The sequence below is a fragment of the Aotus nancymaae genome, unplaced genomic scaffold (assembly GCF_030222135.1).
Source record: "Aotus nancymaae isolate 86718 unplaced genomic scaffold, 86718_ANA_hifiasm-v0.15.2.pri h1tg000018l, whole genome shotgun sequence".
NCBI classification, from domain to species: domain Eukaryota; kingdom Metazoa; phylum Chordata; class Mammalia; order Primates; family Aotidae; genus Aotus; species Aotus nancymaae.
Window position 1 is genome coordinate 8,138,804 of NW_026988430.1, and position 25,175 is coordinate 8,163,978.

A 25,175-nucleotide genomic window follows, 5' to 3' on the forward strand; every position below is an offset into this window, starting at 1 on the left:
GGTGGAAGCGCCGCGTGAACCTGTTCCCGCCCCCCCGGCTAGCCCGAGCCAATCGGAAGGGGCGGGGTGTGTGTGTGTGCGCGTGTGTGTGTCTCTGGGTGTGTGTGTGTCTGTGTGTGTGTATGTGTGCGCGAGGGCAAGTCGGGAGGGGGACCCAGCTCAGGACTGGGAGGCCCTGCTCGCAGGTCCCTGGGTCCCGGTGGCGGCCGGAGCGCTTAGTCCGCAGACAGAGGACGGGTGGTCGCCCCTCCCGCCCCCACCCTGCGCGTGCGCGCCCCGGCCTCTCCCTCCCCGCCACCCTCCTTGGCTCCCGCGCGGCGGCGGCGGTTCCTCTCCCACTCCCCTCAGCCCTGGCTCCGGGGGACCCCGCGATGCCGGTCCGCACCGAGTGTCCCCCGCCGGCTGATGCCGCGGCTGCCTCCGCGGCCTCACTCATCCCGCCGCCGCCCATCAACACCCAGCAGCCCGGCGTGGCCACCAGCCTGCTCTACAGCGGCTCCAAGTTCCGCGGCCACCAGAAGAGCAAGGGGAACTCGTACGACGTAGAGGTGGTGCTGCAGGTGAGCGCCGGGCCGGGCCGGGGCCCGAGGGCCTCCTCGCAGCGCTCACGGGCCGTGACCGTCTCGGCTCCTCGAGCCCGCAGCCGCGGAGCAGGCCCTCGTCGCCGGGGCCTCCTGCACCCGGCGCTTCCCACCCGGGACCTGCCCAGCCTGTGCCTCACACTCTCCGAGCCCCAGCCCTGACCTGCCCCCTCGGACCCGGAGCCCGTCAAGATCCGCTTCTGGCGGACCCCGAGCACTCTCCCAGACTTGAAGCCGGTGACCGGCCGGTCTGGGATCCGGAAGCCCCCTATGACTCGGGGAAGGCCCGGGTCCTCCCTCCTCACGACCTGTCGTCCCTACATCAGGGACTGCCACCAACCCTTTTCAGACCCTGAAGAACTCTCCATTGGTTTCACCAGACTCGGGACCCTCCCCGTGTCTGGGCCCATGTCAGATTCTCTCAGAGCTGAGTCCTGCCCTCCCGCCCCTTCCTCAGTCCCAGGAATCCGCAGACCCTGGGGGCTTCCTCTTCCTGAGATCTCCTTAGGAGGGCTTCATCAGACCCCTCAGACGGGGGAGCACCACACGCACCACTGATTGGTCAGGCCCTGGCCCCCACCTCAAGACCAGACACTTACTCCCTGAGTGCTGCTCACAGTCTGCTAGGATCTTGCCTCCTGGGTCCCCTGTTCCACTCGCTGCTTCCTTCTCTTCATGGTCCAGGCACCCAGCCCCTTCCAGCTGCTCCACCCCCAAGCCTCCTGCCCCTGCTCTGGGACCACTTGCAGTCTTCTTCCAATCTTCCTGACGTCTATCCAGACTTCCCTACCCCATATCTTCGTCTTGCTCGATCCTGGTTCCAGGGGACCCACTTTCCTGTTCTTAACGTTTCTCTACACAGGCACAGGGCTTCCTCCCAGTCTCTGATACCCATGTATTGGGAAATCTAACTCACCCAGTTTTAGTTCATGTCCAGCAGCCTACCTGCATTTGACCTGGATTCCTGAATACCTTCTGCCAGTCCCTGATCAGCCTTGGAAGTACAGCTTCACCTGTGTGGGCCTTTCCCACACCTCACTCCTCTCAGGCTTGACACTTTTTGCCAGCTGAAATACTGCCCCCCTGGTGTGAGGGTGAAATGTACAGTGTATCTGTTCCTCAAACTTGCCTTTTGACGGGTTAAAACTCTAAATCTTAGTTTCACTTCTGAAGAGTAGGTCTCCCATCCAAAAGACAATGAGGGTGCCTTTTCTTTCTGCTATCTGCAGAGCACGCATCACTCTTTCATTCTCATACCGCTGTGTGGGAATAAATAGTTTTCTCTGCTTACTTGAAACAGCATCGTCATGTTAGTTTTATCTTTGGTCTGTAAAGTTCTATCATGAACCACAATCTTTATTATAATGGAAAAACTATTGTGGTTGAAATATTTTTGTCTTCATAACTATATGCCTAGTGCGGTGATCCTCTTCTATTTTTCTTAAAATGTGAGCATCATTTTGGTTTGTTTTGTACCCAATCATAGAATCCTGGAGGTGAGAACCCAGGGTGGGTCATCATGTTTGGGATGGTGTTGGATTTGTCTCCATTGTTGAGTTTGATGGTTTCTGATGTAGTAGGGGACAATTGGCAGGGTAGCCAGGTGTCAAAGGGGAGTCTGCTTCGACTACTGCAGCAACTGCTGCTCCCTTCTGTCATTTGGGTGTCACTTCCGAGCTCCTGTCAGAAGGAGAATCGTGAACCAGTGGAAGTGGTGATTGAGTTGGGACAGGGCTGATAGGTCTCAGGCAGCTCAGAGCAGAAACCTGGCGGATGGCTTGGAGCCACTTAAGTAGGAAGTCTGCTGGTGGGGGTGGTGGTCATGCCAAGGAATGCTGCCCTACATCTGGATTGGTGAGCTGCTTGGTCATCATCACGACTAGTCAGTGGCGTGTGAATTGCCCCATCAGCTGGTTTTTCAGCCAGGACTAGTTTCTCAGACACAGCCTTCTTAGACATAAAATACTTCTCCTGCCTTTTACAACTCTCCTTCCTTCCTTCCTTCCTTCTTTCTTCCCTCCCTCCCTCCCTCCCTCCCTTTTTCTTTATTTAGATACAATTCACTTATTTAAGGTGTACAATTCAGTAGTTTTTAGTATATTCACAGTTGTTTAACCACCACCACAACCTAATTTTAGAATCCTTTCATCACCCCAAAAAGAAACCTTGTACCCCTTAGCCATAACCCCCCCTTCAATCCTAGGCAGCTCCTCATCTATTTTTTTAATTTGTCTATTCTGGACATTTTATATAATCATACAGTGTATGTCCCTTTGAGATTGGCTTTTTTCACTTAGCATAATGTCCTCAAGTTTCATCCATATCATTCATTATACCTAGCAGCACTTACATTCCATTTTATTGTTGCATTGTTCATTGTAACAATTGCCCATTGAATATATACAGCATTTTGTTTAGTGATCAGTTGATGGACGTTTGGGTCTTCCACTCTGGCTGCTATGAATAATACTGCTATGAACATTTATGTACAAGTTTTCTTTTTTTTTTTTTTTTTGGTAGATAACTACCTGGGAGTGGAATTGCTGGGTCGTATGGTAACTCTGTTTTAACATTTTGAGGAACTGCCCCTGGACTGTTTTACATTTCAGCCAGCAGTGGGTGAGAGTTCCAGTTTCTCCACATCCTCACCAACACTCACTGTTCATCTTTTTATTATAGCCATCCTAGTGTGTTTGAAGTAGTGTCTCATTGTAGTCTTGATTTGAATTTCTATAATGACTGAGGTGTTGTGCATCTTTTCATGTGTCTTTTTTGGAGCACTTTTTTGAGATTCTAGTTTAAAGAGTTCACACATTTGTGAGTTTCTGACTGGGGTGTCCCCTGCACCCCCCCTACTCACTGTGATTCCTCTTTCCTCCTCTGCCATCTAAGAAGCCAGCAGTAGAAGGGAGCCTTGGTCTCTGTGAAAGGAATATTTAAAAGAGCAGCCATTGGACACAGCTGTGCTCTGAGACCTTCTTGCCAAACACGTGCCCTGTTATCTTTCTTGAGATGCTGGCCTGCTGTTTGGCAAAAGCTGTATGCGTTGTGGTGTCTTTGAGTTCACCAGCCATTATCAAGATCAATTTGGGCAGAAATAGAGAGACACTTGGTTGAATGGAGGCCAAGCTGAAATTCTGATTCTTGAGCATGTGATAATCCATGCAAAATGTTAGCCAATTTACATTTCAATTTTTAATCTTATTAGCAAGTATCCTTGCCACCTGATACCCTTTCCAGCCGCTGTGAAACCCCAAACTATATTGAATTCAATGAGAATTGCATACATGAAATTTAAAGACTCAGGTTAGAATTATGTGTCCTTTAATAAGTTAGTGTGGATCAGCTGTTTTAGATAATGTCCAATGCCAAGGTCAGCAGATGAGGCTATTTAAAATGCTTTGGCAGTTTTCACAGGGAATACCTTTGTCCCCAGCACCAAACTGTGAAGGCACTTTGCCTTCACTGAAGTTCATTTGCTTTGGTGCTGACATCATCTGGTTGATTAAGTTCACTGCAGTTTTTAAGCATGGCTTAGTATTTGATTTATGGTATAATTGGAAGTAATCAAGTTCCCAAATCTGATAAATTCTAATTTCTTGAAATAAGACCTCACTTAACATTAAAATCTCAGTGTGCTACAGGTACCCTTGTCCTTGGTTTGCTTTAATTCAAGGGTTTACTTTGTAAGTGAATCCAATTGTCATGAAATCTGAAACTCCCTATTCAGAATAAGTCTATATAGATTTGGGTGAAGTCTCACATCAGGAGGAGTTTTGAGGTGATGTGGCTTCAGGTTGGTTAATTCAGAGGCCTATGATGGGCCTAGTTTCTTCCATCTTTCTGTACTACCATCCTCAGCATTTCCTGGCCTATTTCTCCCCTGTTCTCTAGATGTCAGCCCCAGGACTAGACACTGCGTGCAGATACTGTCACCATCAGGGGCGAAAAAGCCATTTCTTCCTCATGTGCCTCTTCAAAAGCCAGGGATTGTTCGCAGATGCACCTGAGAGACTTACACATCTGATGGACCAGAAATGGGTCACTCACCCCTAAATACATGACTTACAAGGGGATGGGGACACCTGTTTGCCTTAGATCCATCAGGTTAACCAAGTTTTATGTGGTAGGTAGGTACCAGAGCAAAAACTAAGCCCTGCCAGCATGAAAAAGGAGGAAATTGGTTGTTGGGTAGGCATCCGGCAGTGTCTCAGCAACCAGTAATTGGTGACTGCCAAACCTCAGAGTCTACTATGCCTGTTATTTCTGTTTATTTTAGGCTCCTGACTCTTTTCATTAAGAAACACAGCATCCATATATAAAATGCACAGAGTGGACATTCACAATATAGTCAGATGTTTGGCTGGCATTTTGGTTCATAACTGAAGTTTATACCACATGAGTCTTTATGAGATACCATTTCTGAACAGTCTGCCCATTTCATGAAGAGATAATGCAGGATGATGTTTAATATAAAAACCAGAGGAGGAGCAGACCTCCTAGACCAATGATTGAGCCACATAGACATAGAAAAAGGCTAGAAAAACATTAGAAAGAAAGTCAAGCCTAAGGTTAGGGATGACACCATATGTACAGGCAGAGACAGAGACCCTGTGCCCAGCAGTGCTCAAAGTCTCTAGATAATCGGGAGACGTGTGTTGAAGATAGCATAGGAAATGAATTTGAGGCCGGGCGCAGTAGCTCACGCCTTTAATCCCAGCACTTTGGGAGGCCGAGATGGGCGGATCACGAGGTCAAGAGATTGAGACCATCCTGGCCAACATAGTGAAACCCCATCTCTACTAAAAATAAAAAATAAAAAATTAGCTGGGCATGGTGGCGCATGCCTGTAGTCCCAGCTACTCGGGAGGCTGAGGCAGGAGAATTGCTTGAACGCGGGAGGCGGAGGTTGCAGTGAGCCGAGACTGCACCACTGCACTCCAGCCTGGCGCCTGGCAACAAAGCCAGACTCTGTCTCAAAAAAAAAAAAAAAAAGAAATTGAATTTGAGTGGGGCCCCCGTTCCAGAAAAGCACTTCAGTCTCAAGATATTCAGCTGAAGGAAGTTGAGAGGGTCTTGGGTCAAGTTGCTTTGGCAGAACAGGAACATGTGTTGTGAGAACTTAGCAAAATCCTAGAGACTGGGTGAGCCTTGGGCTGCGCCGGGTGTTCACTGACCACCTGTCTGGCCTCACAGGATTTCCAGAGTACCCCCTGCATGTCCCCTAGTAAGTTCATCTATTTGTAACAGGCTGTGTATCCTTTCTTTCCAGCACGTGGACACAGGGAACTCTTACCTTTGTGGGTACTTGAAGATTAAAGGCCTTACTGAGGTAAGCACTCGCATGAACTAGTGCTAGAAAGTCCATGGTATGTTCTGCAGGCTCGTTGGGGTTAAGGGCAGACAGTCTCAACTCCTTGAGGCCTAATTAAAGCAGACTACTTCTGAGCACTGCTACTGTGTAGGGAACATAAAGCAGGCAATTTCAGTGTGTCCTGTTGAGAAATGTACAGATTCACAAATCTTTTAAAGAAAAGTTGTTAAGTACGTCACAATTGTCACAACCAATACTATTGATATTCCTTGTAACCCTTTTTCAGGGAAAAAATAATAAGATTATAGCTACCACCCTCATAATAGATTTAACAGTTTCTGTTAAATAAGCATCAGTCCTATTAAAAAAAAACGAGGTTTTAAGTTCTTTAAACCTCTTAGTTCATTGGAACGATGAAAAGTTACTGGCTGGGCACAGTGGCTCACACCTGTAATCCCAACACTTTGTGAGGCCAAGGCGTGCAGATCACTTGAGGTCAGACCAGCCTGGCCAACATGGTGAAACCCCATCTCTACTAGAAATACAAAAAAAAAAAAAAAAAAATTAGCCAGGCATGGTGGCATGTACCTGTAGTTCTAGCTACTTGGGAGGCTGAGGCACAGAAAATCACATGAACCTGAGAGGCAGAGGTTCCAGTGAGCCAAGATCACACCGCTGCCCTCCAGCCTGGGCAACAGAGCAAGACCCTGTCTCAAAAAAAAAAAAGGGAGCTTGCAGTGAGCTGAGATTGTGCCACTGCACTTCAGCCTGGGTGACAGTGAAACTCTGCCTCAAAAAAAAAAAAAAAAGGAAAGTGGCCATCCAGTTTCCAACAGAAGTACCTGCTGTGTTAGGGGAGAGTATTTTCCTTTCTTTGAACCAACTTTTTAAACCTCAGAACTCCTGGGACTTTAGAAAGCAAGGAGGAGCGTACTTTTTTTCCCATTAGCAAGGATAAAAGTGGAAGGAGGTGGCTGGACTGGCCCTCCGATTGCTGGGAGTGGCCAAGCTGGACCTAGTTGCAGGGGCCTCTGGCCTTTGTCAGCTCTCATGGCCTGATGACCCAGCAGTATTTGGATGGAGAGCTGTGCTGGATGGGGCAGTAGAAAGGAGCTGGAGTGGCATTCTTGTTCTGCCTTTCCTGCGTCTATGACCTTTAATTTCCTTCAATGTCCTTATCTGTGAAGTTAGGAATTAAAAATTTCTGCTCCAAGCTGGGTGCTGTGGCTCACACTTGTAATCCCAACATTTTGGGAGGTCAAAGCAGGAGGATCACTTGAGGCCAGGAATTCAAGACCAGCCTGGACAGCATAGCAAGACCTTCTCTCTACAAATAATTTTTTAGAAATTAGCCAGGCATGATGGCGCATGCCTGTAGTCCCAGCGACTCAGAAGGCTGAGGATGGAGGATTGCTTGAGGCAAGGATTTCAAGGCAGCAGTGTGCTGTCATCCTGCCTGTGAATAGCCACTGCTCTCCAGCCTGGGCAACATAGGAAGATCCTCTCTCTTAAAAAAAAAAAATCGGGGCCAGGGGAGGTGGCTCACATCTGTAATCCCAGCACTTTCAGAGGCTGAGGTGGGTGGATCACCTGAGGTCAGGAGTTCAAGACCAGCCTGGTCAACATGGTGAAACCCTGTCTCTACTAAAAATACAAAAAGTTAGCCGGGCATGGTGGTGCAGCGCCTGTAATCCCAGCTACTCAAGAAACTGAGGCAGGAGAATCACTTGAACCTGGGAGATGGAGGTTGCAGTGAGCTGAGACCGTGCCACTGCACTCCAGCCTGGGCAACAAGAGTGAAACTCCGTCTCAAAGAAAAAAACAAAACAAAACAAAACAGAAATTAGCCAGGCATGGTGTCTGGTGCATGTAATCCCAGCTGCTTGGGAGGCTGAGGCAGGAGAATCGCTTGAACCCGGGAGGCAGAGGTTGCAGTGAGCCAAGATCACACCATTGCACTCCAGCCTGGGCAACAAGAGCGAAACTTCGTCTCAAAAAAAGAGAACAAAAAAGCTTGGGCGTGGTGGCTCACACCTCTAATCCCAGCACTTTGGGAGGCCAAGGCGGGTAGATCACGAGGTCAGGAGTGAGTTCGAGACCAGCCTGACCAACATGGTGAAACCCCGTCTCTACTAAAAATACAAAAATTACCGGGGCATAGTGGCACATGCCTGTAATCCTAGCTACTCACGAGGCTGAGGCAGGAGAATTGCTTGAACCCAGGAGGCAGAGGTTGTGGTGAGCTGAGATCGTGCACTCCAGGGGACAGAGTGAGACTGTCTCAGAAAAAAAAAAATCCGTGCTGTGTCTAATCAGTGGACTCTTTCTGGGGTGAGGAAAGTATGTTAGAGAAAATTACAGGCTTGTATATGATACTAATATGTGATTCTCTTGTAAAGTCCTGACAAGCCTCAGTCTTAATTTCTGGCTCTCTGGTTCTCCTGCTTTTCTAGTAGAAGTTTGACTGATTAAGGATCTCCTATGAAGTTTATTACTGAGACAAAAGGGATCTCTTCTTTAACTCAAGAAATGTATCCTATCAAGTAGGAGTAGAATTGATAGCAAAATACAGGATTTCTAGACTTTGAGTTTGTGGTAGAAAAGATATGCTTAACTCTCAGGTAGCCAAATACATTAGTTAACTGGGTGCAGAACATAAACACTGAATTTCATAAGGAAACTAGCAGTGGAATGTTAACACTAACTCCAAAACCAGTCATTTGGGTGATAAGAAGCTGCGCAGAAACGGTATTAGAAATCTTGAAGAAGCATACAGAAATGCTAATGGCATTGAGCTCTCCATCGGAAGCAAATAGCCCTTCCTTTAGGAAGCCCCTGCGAGTTGAGAGCAGCAGTCAGACTGCTTTGAGGAGGGAACACTGACAATGGCCCTTCACTGGGGGCCAACCCAAGGGGAGCCCTAGACTCTTAGCAGAACCTCTGCAGACGGTATGGCCTCAATGAGAACATGCCCTCCCTGCTACCCCTCAGAGTTGCCTGTTCCTGGTTGAGCAATAAATAGACCACGTTATCCTGTTGCAGGGGTCTATTTATTAAAGCAAGTCCTGCTCAGGCCTTAGATGTAGAAGAATTCTTTTTAAATAATGTTTTTTAGTAGCTTTATTGAGATATATTCACATACCTTATTTTTACCCATTTAAAGTATAGAGTTCATTGGCTTTTAGTGTATTCACAAAGTTGTGCAACTACGTGATAACTTTATTTTTTTGAGACGGAGTCTCAGTCGCCCAGGCTAAGGTACAGTGGTGTGATCTTGGCTCACTGCAACCTCCGACTCCCGAGTTCAAGCGATTATCCTACCTCAGCCTCTCGAGTAGCAGAATTACAGGTGTGCATCACCATACCTAGCTAGTTTTTGTATTTTTAGTAGAGATGGGGTTTCACCATGTTGGCCAGGCTGATCTCAAACTCCTGACCTCAAGTAATCCGCCCACCTCAGCCTCCCACAAGTGCTGGGATTACAGGCGTGAGCCACCACACCTGGCCAGTTATGTGATAACTTTTAAAATTATAAGTCTAGTATATGGTTGCTGTACATAATTAGTAAAATGCAGAAAACTACAATGAATCTTTGAATTAATTTTGTGCCTGTATTTGTTCGTTTTGTTTTGGTTGGGTTTGGTTTTTGAGACAGAGTCTTACTCTGTCACTGGGCTGGAGTGCAGTGGTGCCATCTCAGCTCACTGCAACCTCTGCTTCCTGGGTTCAAGCACTTCCCATGCCTCAGTCTCCCGAGTAGCTGGGATTATAGGCATGTGCCAGTACACCTGGCTAACTTTTGTATTTTTAGTAGAAACGGGGTTTTACCATATTTAGCTGGTCTCTAACTCCTAACCTTAGATGAACCACCCACCTTAACCTCCCAAAGTGCTGGGATTACAGGCATGAGCCACCATGCCTGGCAAACTATCTAATTTTTAATTTATTTTCATTAAACTATGATTTGGGTTTTAGTCATAGTAGTTGTCTTCCTCATGTATACAATGTGGACAAATATCTATTAAAGTAGAGATAGGCTGGGCACAGTGGCTCACGCCTGTAATCTCAGCACTTTGGGAGGCCGAGGTGGGTGGATCACCTGAGGTCAAGAGTTTGAGACTAGCCTGGACAACGTGGTGAAACCCATCTCTACTAAAAATACAAAAATTAGCTGGGCGTGGTGGCAGACACCTGTAATCCCAGCTACTCAGTAGGCTGAGGCAGGAGAATCACGTGAACCTGAGAGGCAGAGTTTGTGGTGAGCCCAGATCGTGCCACTGGACCTCCAACCTGGGCAACAGAGTAAGACTTTGTGTCAGAAAAAAAAGGAGATAAATGGCCTCTTCGCTACCTCACATTCACAAACAAGCACAGCTTTTTTTTTCTTTTTTAATTTTTATTTTAGATTTGGGCATACATGTGTGGGTTTGTTATATAGGTAAACTTATGTCACAGTTTACCAATATAACTGTTTGTTGTACAGATTATTTTGTCACCCAGGTACTAAGCTTAGTATTCAACAGTTATTTTTTCTGCTCCTTTCTCTTCTCCCACACTCTACCCTCATGTAGGCCCCATTGTCTGTTCTTTCTTTCTTTTTTTCTTTTCTGAGATGAACTCTCGCTCTGTTGCCCAGGCTTGAGTGCACTGGTACAATATCCACTCACTGCGATCTCTGCCTCCCAGATTTAAGCAATTCTCTTGCCTCAGCCTCCCAGGTAGCTTGGACTACAGGTGTGCACCACCACACCTGGCTAATTTTTTGTATTTTTGATAGACATGGGGTTTCACCATGTTGACCAGGCTGGTCTTGAACTCTTGACCTTGGGTAATTCACCCACCTTGGCCTCCCAAAGTGCTGGGATTACAGGCCTGAGCCTGTTGTTTCTGTCTTGGTGTCCATGAGTTCTCATCATTTAGCTCCTACTTATAAGTGCAGTATTTGGTTTTCTGTTCCAAATACCACACTTACTAGTTTGCTAAGGATGATGGCCTCCAGCTCTATCCATGTTCACACAAAAGACATGATCTCACTCCATTTTATGGCTGCATAGCATTCGATGGTGTGAATGTCCCACGTTTTCTTTATCCAGTCTGTCACTGATGGGCATTTAGGTTGATCCATGTTTTCTATTGTGAATAGTGCTATAGTGAAAATTTGCATGCGTATGTCTTTATAGTAGATTCAGTTATATTCCTCTGGGTATATACCCAATAATGTGATCGCTGGGTGGAATGGTAGTTCTGTTTTTAGCTCTTTGAGGAATCACCATATTGTAAAACAGAGTTTTGTTTGTTTTCATGCCTTCTAGAAATGAAATTCCAGAAATGTAAAGAATAAGTATAAAACAACATTCCTTTTGCACTTCTGAGCCATCCTTCAGTCAAGAGAGGTGACCTTTCCAGGGAATCCAGCAGCTTTCAGGGGGTACCTGAAAGCCCAGCCTTGAGGGGGCCATGGGCAGGTCGCCCCACTCACTCATTACTTGGGTTTGGAAAGGTTGGAAGCTGCAGCTGAAGTTGTGCTGGACTTGTACTGAACCAGGGAGACAGGTCACACCTACCAAACTGCCAGAAACCAAAGTGCCAGTCTTTGTCACAGAATGAGATTCCTGTGTGCTCCAGAAGTTCTTGTTGACTTACTGGCCAATTGAATGCTAATCCCCTAGAAGACAGGTCTACGTGGAAAGTCATGGTACCCATCACCAGACACTTTTGGGTGAGCCTGGAATCAGTGAGAGGATTAGCTGGGGGACTTAAATGGCTGGCAACAGCCAGACCCACCGCTGGACCCCTGCTCTTCCTTTTGCTGCCTCTTACTTGCTTCTCGATACCCCTGCTTCTGACGTGGTTTCTTCACCCGCTCTATAAATTACCGCCCATTTGGCTGTAGTAAAGTGCTTAATTTTCTCTTCCTGCTCTGAGAATATTTTATCTTTTTGGTGACTTCTGTGCACACTGAATCTCATGTATTAGGTATTTATTTTATTTTGAGGATACCCTGTAGTCACCCTGATAATCCTTCCTAAAGTATGTTTACAAAGAAGTCAGTGCAGAATTATTCATTAGGAAAACTAGTGATTTAAACCATAAATGTTTTAATCATATTAGGACCTCCTCCCCACCCCTCCCTTTTTAAAAATAGAGACTGGGTCTCACTATATTGCCCAAGTTGGTCTTGGTCTCCTAGGCTCAAGCGATCCTCCTGCCTTGACCCCCCAAAGTGCTGGCATTACGTGTGAGCCACCACGCCTGGCCTTGTATTAAAACCTTTTTATCATTTCATTCTATCCTTTTCAAGGAAGTTCAGAAAAAAGATTAAAGCTTGAAACTCAGAAAAATAATATAAATACCTTCTAGTTTAAAATCTCAAATTCAAGTGCTGAATAATTTATAACTTTTTTCTTTAGTAGTCTTTCCTAAAACAGATTATAATTAAGTTATACCTTAAAAATTTTATACCTTAAAAATTAGTTGTACATTTAGGAAAATTTTTCCTCTCTCATTTTTTCACTCTGTGTATTTAAATATTTATATGAAGGATTCAGCAACAGTGTTAGAAGAGGGGAGTTATGGGTTTAGGGCTGCATTAGATTTATATTTTGAAGTTCATTGTTAAGGAAACAGATCACCTCCATGGTGTCACCATAAAGCAGGCCTCCTGAGTCGCCTGCGACAGTGGTAATGTTCTGTTTCCTGGGAGCCTTTGCAGCAGTGGCTTATGCTATGGCAGCCTCTCTCAGGAAGGTCCTGCAGTATATCCAGGCCAGGTTGGCAGATGTGACAAAGCCATCAGAACGAGGTGTTTGATGCAGAATAAGAGGGGCTTACATTAATCTGAAGGAAAACCATGGGCCCTCTGTAGTCCTCGATGTTAGGACTGTTATCTGTGGTTTGCCAGGCCAGCGACTTTCATAACCCTGCTCCCGGCAGACGCCAGGGCCTTGGCAAGGTAGGCTGAGGAGTGGGTGGTTGGTTGGTTTTTACAAATGCAAGTAATGGTAGACTTTTTACTGTGTTAACTTTTTGTCTTATTAATCTTTTTAAAATCATTGGTGTCTACTTATTAATGCATGAACAAAGAGCAATTAACAAAGAGCCCAAGCCAGCTCATGGCTTCTTGCTTATGTTTTCAACCGTGTGTTTTTTAATGGTTGTGATTTTACATTTGGACGTAATTTACATTTTTTCTCATATAAATTGCTCTTAGTTCATGTGACAGAATTAAATGTATCTATATATCAAAGTATTCTAAGACTGTACCTACAGGGACCATTTCTATAGGTTGTTACTAGAAGTTTCTCTGAACGTATGGAACACTGAAAAAAAAGTATTTAAAATCTTTTTTTTTTTTTTTTTTTGAGACAGAGTTTCGCTCTTGTTACCCAGGCTGGAGTGTAATGGCGCGATCTCGGCTCACCGCAACCTCCGCCTCCTGGGTTCAGGCAATTCTCCTGCCTCAGCCTCCCGAGTAGCTGGGACTACAGGCGTGCGCCACCATGCCCAGCTAATTTTTGTATTTTTAGTAGAGGCGGGGTTTTACCATGTTGACCAGGACGGTCTCGATCTCTTGACCTCGTGATCCACCCACCTTGGCCTCCCAAAGTGCTGGGATTACAGGCGTGAGCCACCGCACCCGGCCTTAAAATTTTTTTTAATAAAAGGTATTCTAGGCCAGGTGCAGTGGCTCACAGTTGTAATCCTAGCACTTTGGGAGGCCATGGCGGGTGGATCACCTGAGTTCAGGAGTTCGAGACCAGCCTGGCCAACATGACGAAACCCTGTCTCAACTAAAACTACAAAAATTAGCTGGGCATGGTAGCGGCCACGTAATCCCAGCTATTTGGGAGACTGAAGCAGGAGATCACTTGCACCTAGGGGTGGAAGGGGGTGGGAAGGAGGTTGCAGTGAGCCAAGCTTGTGCCACTGCACTCCAGCCTGGGCAACAGAGGGAGAGTCCATCTCAAAAAAAAAAAAAGTATTCTACCCCAAAATCCACGCCTGGAACCTTGGAGAATTGGTGTAAAAGAGACAAATGACTGAGTCAGCTGGAGAACCAGTGGCTTGAGGGAATACTAGCAGGAAACACGGTGATTTTGGAGTCTCTTTGTGTCTAACCTTGGAAAGTAAAATCTACTAAGTTATGATCTGCTTTGTATGCTAGAATATTCCAAATTTACTTACGGAAACATCCAAATTCTTTTCTAAGAGACTAGCATTAACAAGTGAAGTCAAAGAAGTGCTGTCCGCTGTTGGCAAAATCCAGGAAACCCTTCATTCTCAGGGTGATTTAGATTCAGGTCCATTGCCACAGCCTGTTGGCAAACTGGCTGGATCTAACTCTGGTTTGGATTATCAGGTAGCAATGTCAAGGTACTGGAAAGAAGTTAAAGCAAAGTTGATTCTTCTTTTGTAAAAAAGTTAAAAACTCTCAGTCAACATCTTGTTTTGATATTTGGGTTTTTACCGTAGGAGTATCCAACCCTTACGACCTTCTTTGAAGGAGAAATAATCAGCAAAAAACACCCTTTCTTAACTCGCAAGTGGGATGCAGATGAAGATGTTGATCGGAAACACTGGGTGAGTAAATCTGATCTGTGCTGGGTCTTCTAGGGACTGCTAGAGAACTGAAGAAATTCTGTGAGCCAGAGACCTCGTCCCTTATTGTGGATTATCGGGCCTTGCAGCCAAGTGAAAGGCTGTGCTGCACACAAACCTCAGTTGTTCCATCTTCCTTATGAGGAGAGTTTAAATAGGATCTGACCTGCTGCTTAAATAGCAAATGGTTGTCTGATGACAGCAACCCCAGAGCGCCAGCCAGAACTTTACTTGGCTATCAGAATCTTAGCAGTGTCCCCCTATCCTTCCCACCTGTTTGCCCTTCTTCTGTCCACTGTTCCTTTCAAATCACCTCTGCTTGGGGAAAGCCCTGTGAAACATCTGACAATGACCTCTAGCTTTGGGGCTGGCATGAGGTGAGATGGGGATGATGGTCTGGAAATCTGCCCTCCTGCTGGCTTATCAGGGCAGAGCTGCATCGTTTCTTTTTATCCTGGCTCCTGACAGACAATTATAGTCTTGTCTTAAGTACACCACTATAAATCCTGGCTGCCCCCCACTCCTTTAACTGTCAGGTATAGAGCACTCTCACTCAGCACTAGTGAATGCCTCAAGACAACTCTGAGTTAGTGTCCCAGGGTCTTTTCATTGGTTGTCATTTAAGTACCGCATCTTCAAAAATCAGTTTCTCAACCCGTCTAATCGTCTTTTGCTTGGCTGACCATGGTGATGATGAATTTTTGTTTAACACTGAAGAAGTTCAGTGTGTTTACCCTCCGTAAACCAACCAGAGATGCTGTGTCAGTAGTGAAGATTCTAGAACTCGTTCTTCCCCACACCTGGCTGTCTAAACTCTCCTCTGGTTCTGGCACAGCAGTCTGTGGAGAGAACTCTTGTAGACCCTTGTCTTGAGTTCACCTCACTAGAGATCAGTTGCTTTGTTTATTAATGTTTTTTATTTTTTAATTTTATTTAAAAAATTTTTTTTAGAGTTGGGGTCCTGCTCTATTACCCATGCTGGAGTGCAATGGTGTGATTATAGCTCACTGAAGCCTCAACCTCTTGGGCTCAAGTAATCTTCCATCTCAGCCCCTGAGTAGCTAGAACTACAGGCATGTGCCACCACACCCAGCTCATTTTCTTTTAGTTTTGCAGAGACAAGGTCTCACTGTGTTACCCAGGCTGGTCTTGAACTCCTGGCCTCAAGTAATCATCCTGCCTTGGCCTCCCAAAGTGCTGGGATTATAGGTGTGAGCCACTGTACCCAACCTGTTTTTTGGTTTTTCTTTTTTTGGGGGTTTTTGTTTTGTTTTGTTTTGAGACAGAGTCTCACTGTCACCCAGACTGGCGTACAGTGATGCAATCTCAGCTCACTGCAACCTCCACCTCCCAGATTCAAGTGATTCTCATCTCTCAGTCTCTTAAATAGCTGAGATTACAGGTATGTGCCACTGCACCTGGCTAATTTTTGTATTTTTAGTAGAGAGAGCGTTTCGCCATGTTGGCCAGGCTGGTCTCAAACTCCTGGCCTTAAGTAATCCACCCACCTTGGCCTCCCAAAGTGCTGGGATTATAGGCATGAGCCAGCAAGCCCAGCCCCAAGCTGTTTTTTACTTGAGTTAGAAGAGGAGATCTATCAAATGCTAAGTTTAAGTTAAATTTAAATTTTTTTTTTTTTTTTTTTTGGGAGACGGAGTTTCGCTCTTGTTACCCAGGCTGGAGTGTAATGGCGCGATCTCGGCTCACCGCAACCTCCGCCTCCTGGGTTCAGGCAATTCTCCTGCCTCAGCCTCCTGAGTAGCTGCGATTACAGGCATGCGCCACCATGCCCAGCTAATTTTGTATTTTTAGTAGAGACGGGGTTTCACCATGTTGACCAGGATGGTCTCGATCTCTTGACCCCGTGATCCACCCGCCTCGGCCTCCCAAAGTGCTGGGATTACAGGTGTGAGCCACCGCGCCCGGCCCCTAAATTTAAATTTAAACTTGAGCTTTTTAAAGCAGTTTTTGAAAGCTGTACATTTTGACTATTGTAGCAAATGGACACTAAAAGCTAGACAGTCATTTGTGTCTCTCTGGGACACAAGAGAATGCACAAGACCTAAGTATCCAGAAGGTTGGGAGAGTCCAAGTGGTGTATGAAGGTGCTGGGCACCAGCAGGTGGAGTTGGAAGGGCTCCCTGGTACCATCTGTGCCCACCCCTGCCCAGGGCTAGGCTCTTCCTGCATGGCTTACTGCCTCACGAGATGGCTTCTTCCTCTCCTGGACAGCCCCAGAGTAAAAGGTTCTTCCTTGTAGTAAACCACAGCCTCTCTCCCATTCAACTCTGTTGTCCATTTCATATTGGCCCTGCAAAAAGCAAAGTCTTTGAGGCCCAGTGACACTCAGTTTTAGGCTAGGTTGACTACAAATTAAATAATTGGAAAGCACGTCTTATTTTCCCATTGACTTCCATTAGAACGCTGGAAGGTATCTGGGTCTGCAGACTCTGCTAGAGTGGATTGAAACATTTTGGGTGAGAGAGGAACTAAGGCAGCCACCCTTGGTACTGGCATGTGAAGTGTGGCTGAACAAGGGAGCTGAGTCTGTGGAGTGCTTCCTCCTCCAACAGTTTGTGGCTGCTTTTGTAGTACTCAGCATTTCCCCTAACTTTCCCCACTCGTGGAGGACTCCCAGGTTCCCATGTGGGACTTCTGGAGCTCTGTACTGCACCTGGGTTAGTCTGGGATTTACAATGTTTAATACACTTCACCTAGGCTGTCATTTTTTCATTGTAAACTAGAATCAGAGATATTGTACTGTGCCCTCAGATTTTCCTGAGTGGTATTTAAGTTGCAATTATGGTGATGCTATAAAGTCAAGATTCCATATATTCAATCTACATAGGATGAAAATGTCTATGTGACGCTGGGCGCAGTGGCTCACGTCTGTAATCTTAGCACTTTGGGAGGCCGAGGCAGGTGGATCACCTGAAGTCAGGAATTCGAGACCAGCCTGGTCAACATGGTGAAAACCTGTCTCTACCAAAAATATAAAAATTAGCCAGGCATGGTGGCACATGCCTGTAATCCCAGCTACTTGGGAGGCTGAGGCAGGAGAGCCACTTGAACCTGGGAGGCAGAGGTTACAGTGAGCCAAGATCGCGCCACTGCACTCAAGCCTGGGCAACGAGAGTGAAACTCTGTCTTAAATTAAAAAAAAAAAAGCTATGTGACAAAATCTGTGACTTAATATCTCTGTATCTTGATTTTTTATTTAAGATGTTTTCTTATAAAATTAACATATGCCAGTGGGGGGTGGGGAGTTGGGGAGAGATAGCATGGGGAGAAATGCCAGATATAGGTGAAGGGGAGGAAGGCAGCAAATCACGCTGCCATGTGTGCACCTATGCAACAATCTTGCATGTTCTTCACATGTACCCCAAAACCTAAAATGCAATTAAAAAAATTAACATATGCTTATTTAAAAATATTTGAAAAAATAGACAAGCTGGAGGAAAAGGAATCATCTGTGGCAACACCTAAAACTAAAATAGCTGTTAACCTCTTCCTGAACAGTGTATACTTGGTTTTTGTCTTTTTTTAAAAAATGGGATCATAAGATACAGTTTTGTAACCTATTCCCAGTCTCCACTTGTAAATGAACCATAGAGTCAGCCTTTGGGTTCTGCTTCTGTGGATTCAACCAGCCACAGTTTGAAAATATTTGAAAAAAAAAATTGCATCTGAACTGACCATGTATAGATTTTTTTTGTTCTTGACATTTTTCCCTGAACAATACAGCATAACCGCTATTCTTACTTAGTATTTACATCGAATTAGGTGTTATATGTAATCTAGAGATGGTATAAAGTATAGGGGAGGATATGTGTAGGTTATCTGCAAATACTGCACTGTTTCATATCTGGGACTTAAGCATCTGCAGATTTTGGTATTCATGGGGGTCCTGGAACCATCCCTCACAGATATCGAAGGACAAGGGTATCACGTGTTTCTAGTGTCTACTTAGCTAGCTGGCCCAAGCCCCTAGATCATGCAGAGACACAAGCTTCACAAAGCCTCTTCTCTGAGGCTGAACAGGCTGTTTCTAAGCTGTTCTGCATGGCTTTTTTTGCTACTTTGGATTTATTTGTAGAGATCTTCTCTTTAATTGTTCCTAGCTTTCATCTGTTTATTTTGTCTGTCTGTTCACCATTTCCATCCTTTGGCCTTTTCCTTGGCCATATTAACAAGGCAGGCGTAGGGCAGTGGGGCCTCAGCTGGTGTCCAGGTATCTGCCCCAGGGTTGAGTCTGCATTCGCTGGGGTGACCATAGGGCCCCATCTGTTATTTGGCCTTAGCTGCCCTTTTGGGAGCTGTGTCCCCACCTGTCGTGCCTTGGGAAGGTGAGTGTACCTGGGCACGTAAGGATAGTTCTGAGAGCAGCCTCTCCTTTCAGTCAATTAGCATACTCTCTTTTCTGCTTTCAGGGCAAGTTTCTGGCTTTTTATCAGTATGCAAAATCATTTAACTCAGATGATTTTGATTATGAAGAGCTGAAGAATGGGGACTACGTCTTCATGAGGTGGAAGGTAAGGTCCCGCCAGGTGGCCCTCCAGACCCCAGCACACCAGGCCCTGTACTGCACCTACATATCCACTCTGACCAAGGGCTCCCCATGTCCAGTGCTCGTCACAGTTTGTTGTCATGGCAAGGTCTTCATGGCAGGGTCTTTGCACGCCTGTAAAAAGTGGGTACAGCTTCAGGGCAGGTACTGGTTAACTGCTGATGTCCCAGACAGCTCCTCCTCGCTGTGCTGTTGGTAGACAGCAAGTGGATTCGGGCCTAGGTGGCTGCCTCTGACATGTCTTCTCCCTTTTTTTTCTCCCACCCAAGAATCTTGTTAAACTCCCAGGTTGAGTTACTCCAAGTATTCTGTGGATTCAAGGCAGAGCCAAACTTTCTTTGAACTTAGTCATCAGTTATACCTAGATCCCCCTATGGGCTTAAACACCATGCGTAAGCCAGGTCTCCTCCACCACATCCTTTCCCAGAGCTCAGGAAAGTCTTACCTCCTCTACTTCTCTCCAGCTCAGGAAATGAGGGACTAGAAATGGAACGTGGGTTTTTTACTCGGCAGCCCTCAGAGAGCCCCACCTGGCTGACTTGATGGATTGGCTTTTAGCTGCAGGGTCATTTGTGCTCCTCGCTGTGATAACACAATATTTACAGCCCCAGAATAGCAAAATCAGGAAACCAGTTTTTTAAATAACTTTGAGAGCATACACCCACCTCCAACCCCTAGTCCCCAGTCTGTAGGAAAAAGTTTTATCTTGAAATCTTGCCAGGTTTCTTTTTTTTTTTTTTCTTTTTTTCTTTCTTTTTTTTTTTTGAGATGGAGTCTTGCTTTGTGGCTCAGGCTAGAGTGCAGTGGTGCAATCTCGGCTCACTGCAACCTCCACCTCTCGGGTTTCTCCTGCCTCAGCCTCCCAAGTAGCTGGGATTACAGGCTGCCCGCCACTGCACCTGGCTAATTTTTGTAATTTTAGTAGAGATGGGGTTTCACCATCTTGGCCAGGCTGGTCTCAAACTCCTGACCTTATGATCCACCTACCTCAGCCTCCCAAAGTGCTGGGATTACAGGCATGAGCCACCGTGCCTGGCCAGAATTTTGCCAGCTTTCATAAAGATGAATCATTTTGAGTTGCCTTTTCTGGTCTTTACTTTGCATACCTAACCACTTTAAGATGTGGGGATCTCCGGGCGTGGTGGCTCACGCCTGTAATCCCAGCACTTTGGGAGACTGAGGCAGGCAGATCACCTGAGGTCAGGAATTTGAGACCAGCCTGGCCAATATGGTGAAACCCCGTCTCTACTCAAAATACAAAAATTAGTCAGGTGTGGTGGCACACCTGTAATCCCAGCTACTCGAGAGGCTGAGGCACGAGAATCGCTTGAACCCGGCAGTTGGAGGTTGCCGTGAGTTGAGATAGCACCACTGTACTCCAACCTGGGTGACAGAGCAAGACTACATCTCACAAAGAAAAAAAAAAAAGAAGTAGGGATCACCACTCTTCCCGTAGGTTGCCAGATGCAGAGAGTAAATGGGGAGCTATATGCTCATGAGCTTGCCATCTAGTGGGAAATAAGACGACTAAACAACCTGTTAAAGGAAGTTTCTTGTTTGAATTTTATTTTTTTTTTATGTATTAATTTTATTTATTTTTTTGAGACAGAGTCTCACTCTGTTTCCCAGGCTGGAGTGCAGTGGCACAATCTCAGCTCACTGCAACCTCCATCTCCCGAGTTCAAGCGATTCTTCTGCCTCAGCCTCCTGAGTAGCTGGAACTACAGCTGCACACCACCATGCCTGGCTAATTTTTGTAATCTTTAGTAGAGACAGGGCTTCACCATGTTGGCTAGGCTGGTCTCGAACTCCTGACCTCAGGTGATCCACACACTTCTGCCTCCCAAAGTACCAGGATTATAGGCATGAGCCACCATACCCGGCTTGAATTTTTAAATTAATTTTAAAAGCTACAATTTTAGAAGTTGAATAAGGAATGGGAGAGTGTCTTAAATTTGTTTAAAAAGCAATGGAAGGCTGGGCGCGGTGGCTCATGCCTGTAATCCCTGCATTTTGGGAGGCTGAGGTGGGTGGATCACCTGAGGTTGGGAGTTCAAGACCAGCCTGACCAACATGGAGAAACCCCATCTCTACTAAAAATACAAAATTAGCTGGGCATGTTGGCAGGTGCCTGTAATCCCAGTTACTTGGGAGGCTGAGGCAGGAGAATCGCTTGAACCAGGAGGCGGAGGTTGCAGCGAGCTAAGATCACCCCATTGCACTCTAACCTGGGCAACAAGAGCAAAACTCCATCTCAAAAAAAACAAAGCAATGGAATTGTTTTGCCTCCAAAGAATGTCTCAGGGTGGCTCATCTGTGGGCCTTTAGTAGACCACCTGAGGCCCGGGAGCTTCTTACCTCACCTCTCAGGAAAAGTGGGTGCCAGGACCTGGGTTTCCGGTTTTCAGCTCCAGCAAAGGTGGCAAGCTTGCCTCTCTCCGAAGGTGCCTGGTCAAGAACAGTACCATTCTGACTGCTGTTGACAAGGCGTCAAGTTCTTGGAGAGGGTGTCACAGGAGTTACTGGCAACTGCTCTGCACTCAGAATGGTCTACAGATCTAGAGAAGCGACTCACTGTTGTAGATATTGTTAAGCATCTGGCAATAGATCCTGGGAAGTGGAGCAGAAACTTAACTCTTCCCAGGTTGGTTGTCTTTGGTCTCTGAAAGATAGAGGCAGGTAGACAGGCAGGCAGGCAGGCAGGCAGGTAAGTAGGTACTGATTTATGTATTAGATGTTTTGGCCATGGTACCCTCTCTGAATTGCTGATCCTAGTGAGCTCAAGACATAGTTTGCCGCTTTAGTATATAGAATACTCCAGGAGCACATCTGCGCTTTTCAGGAGTCAAGTTGAGACCCCAAGGGCCTGCCGTCATCCAGCAAGTCTAGGTTAGACTATGAGGTCCTGTATTTTTCTCAAGTGGCCCTTAGAACCCCCTGATGCTTAACAGGGAGGCCCCCTGGGTGGTCAGAGAATGCTGTCTGTTACTGACCCTCTTCATCTGTGTGCAGGAACAGTTTCTGGTCCCAGACCACACGATCAAAGACATCAGTGGTGCTTCTTTTGCCGGGTTCTACTACATCTGCTTTCAGAAGTCAGCAGCCTCCATAGAGGGCTACTACTACCATAGGAGTTCAGAATGGTGAGGACCCCAGAGCACAGAGGCCATGGGGAGGGCTTCCACCCCGCTGGCTCTCCCTTGGCTCTTCAAACCCAAAAGCAGTATCTTAGACTGTCTCTGTATAGATTCTGTGCTTTATTTGGATGCTGAGAGCTTTTTTAAAAATTTATTTTATTTTATTTTTTTGAGTTGAGATTTTGATCTTATTGCCCAGGCTGAAATGCAATGGCATGATCTCAGCTCACTGCAACCTCTGCCTCCTGGGTTCAAGTGATTCTCCTGTGCCGAGAGCTTATTTAAATGATCTCAGTTGCTCACAATAGGGCCTTATCCCTATCCACAGAGCAGAGTAAATGAGATGAAAATGAAGTATGGGTGAAAGAACTCATTTCTAAGCACTTTTAAGCAATACTGTATTTTTGGCAATGTTTATCTCAATCTTGCTGGCTTTTATTTAATCCTTGCAAATTGAATTAGTAACTAAAACGTGAATTTTGCTGTCAGCAGCCTTTTAAATGTTGTGGCTGCATTCCTTAGAGTTCGTCCGACATGCACTTGATTTCAGGCTCGTGACCTGGAGGCCTGTGAGAGGACAGTCTCACCCAGTGCATCACCTACGGTAAAGGACTAAACTCCGCCTCAGTGCTAACTTTTGCCACCTTGTGGGGGATTCTCCTGCCTCCTTGCTGCCTTTTTCTTTTTTTGAGACAGTCTCCCTCTATTGTCCAGGCTTCAATGCAGTGGCACAATCTCAGCTCATTGCAACCTTCACCTCCTGAGTTCAAGCGATTCTCCTGCCTCAGCCTCCCGAGTAGCTGAGTAGCTGGGATTACAGGCACCTACCACCACACCTGGCTAGTTTTTTTGGATTCTTGGTAGATATGGGGTTTCACCATGTTGGCCAGGCTGGTCTCGCACTCCTGACCTCAGGTGATCTGCTCGCCTCAGCCTCCCAAAGTGCTGGGATTACAGGGGTGAGCCACAACGCCCAGCCTTCCTTGCTGCTTTTTAAGCACCTTGCTATCCCCAGAGGGCAAACCATATGATAAAATGCCTGATTTCCTCTCTGAAGGTAAAAATTTTGTCTTTCCTTTCCAGTATTTCACACTTTGGTGTATGTGAAGTGATCCTATCCTAGACTCTTTGTTCAGTGGTAACAAAATTACATTTGCAATAAATGCCAGCCCTGCAACCGTGATTTTTAGGCTTTCAGTAATTGTTTTCATGCAAGTTTGTAAAACTTTTTACAATCCTTTTTAAAAATAACAGCTTTGGGCTGGGCACGGTGGCTCATGCCTGTAATCTCAGCACTTTGGGAGGCCAAGGTGGGTGGATCACGAGGTCAGGCGTTCGAGACCCCCCGGCCAACATCGTGAAACCCCATCTCTACTAAAAAGACAAAAATTAGCTGGGAGTGGTGGCACACACCTATAGTCCCAGCTACTTAGGCGGCTGAGGCAGGAGAATCACTTGAATCTGGGAGGTGGAGGTTTCAGTGAGCTGAGATCGCATCACTGCACTCTAATCTGGGCGACATGGGTGACAGAGTGAGACTCCATCTCAAAAAAAAAAAAAAATGGCCGGGCACAGTGGCTCATGCCTGTAATCCCAGCACTTTGGGAGGCCAAGGTGGGCAGATCATAAGGTCAAGAGATCAAGACCATGCTGGCCAACATGGTAAAACTCTGTCTCTACTAAAAACACAAAAATTAGCTGGGCGTGGTGGCAAACACCTGTAGTCCCAGCTACTTGGGAGGCTGAGGCAGGAGAATTGTGTTAGCCTGGGAGGCGGAGGTTGCAGTGAGCTGAGATCACGCCACTGTACTCCAGCCTGGCAACAGAGGGAGACTCCATCTCAAAAAAATAAAATAATGGCTTTACCGAGATATTATTTGAATACTATACATCACTCATTTAAAGTGTACAAGTCATCTAGGCATGGTGACTAACACCTGTAATTCCAGCACTTTGGGAGGCCGAGGCAGGTGGATCACTTGAGGTTAGGCTTTTGAGACCAGCTTGTCGAACATGGTGAAACCCCATCTCTACCAAAAATACAAATATTAGCTGGGCATGGTGGCGCATGCCTGTAATCTCAGCTACTCGAGAGGCTGAGGCAGGAGAATCGCTTGAACCTGGAGGCAGAGGTTGCAGTGAGCTGGGATCATGCCACTGCACTCCAGCCTGGGTGACAGAGCGAGACTGTCTCAAAAAAAAGAAAAAATTAAGTGTACAAGTCAGTGGTCTTTAGTATATTAATACAGTTTTGTAACTATCAATTTTAGAACATTTTCATCACCACAAGAGGAACTCCATATCCCATAGCCATTATCCCCAACTCCTCATCCCCTCTGAGCCCTGGGCATCCACTAGTCTTTCTGTTTTGTATGTATGGCTTTGCCTCTTCTGGATGTTTTATATAAATAGAATCCTACAAAATGTGGCCCTTGCCTCTGGTTTTTTTCACTTAGCATAATCCTTTGAAGGTTCATCCATGTTGTAGCATGTATCAGAACTTTTTTTTTATTGCTAATTAATTTTCCATTGTAAGTATATACAACATTTTATTTATCCATTCATTATTTAATGGACATGTAGATTGCTTCCATTTTTTAGCTATTGTGAATAATGCTGCTGTAAGCATGGGTATATCTGAGTTCCTGCTTTCAATTACTGTGGACATATACCTAGGAGTGAAATTGCTAGGTCATACGGTAATGCTATATTTAACTTTATGAGGAACTGCCAAACTGTCTCCCACAGCAGCTGCACTATTTTGCATTTCTACCAGCAGTGTATGAGAGTTCCAGTTTCTCCACATCCTCCCTGGCACTTGTTATCATGTCTCTATAATTATAGCTACCCTAGTGGATGTGAAGCAGTATTTCATTGTAGTTTTAATTTGCATATTCTTGATGGCTAATGCATATTTCTTCCCTGATAATTCGTTTTTGGTAAGAAATAAACTGCTTTTTCCCGTGTTGTTTCACACT

General features: G+C 45.9%; 1 protein-coding gene across 2 annotated transcripts in view; it reads left to right on the plus strand.

Annotated features, from left to right (window-relative positions):
• Positions 1-66: 66 nt before the first annotated feature.
• GID4 (GID complex subunit 4 homolog) overlaps positions 67-25,175 on the plus strand; it is a 28,998-nt gene continuing 3,889 nt past the window's right edge. Inside the window, exons 1-5 of one of the 2 annotated variants that reach the window (XM_012436996.2) lie at positions 67-560; positions 5,854-5,913; positions 14,368-14,475; positions 18,924-19,025; positions 22,073-22,203. In XM_012436996.2, coding sequence (XP_012292419.1) covers positions 123-560; positions 5,854-5,913; positions 14,368-14,475; positions 18,924-19,025; positions 22,073-22,203 — 839 coding nt within the window. In that variant the 5' untranslated portion in view covers positions 67-122. Of the gene's footprint in view, positions 561-5,853; positions 5,914-14,367; positions 14,476-16,913; positions 17,678-18,923; positions 19,026-22,072; positions 22,204-25,175 lie in introns of those variants that run through there. The other variant, XM_064378227.1, reaches the window with a different exon arrangement.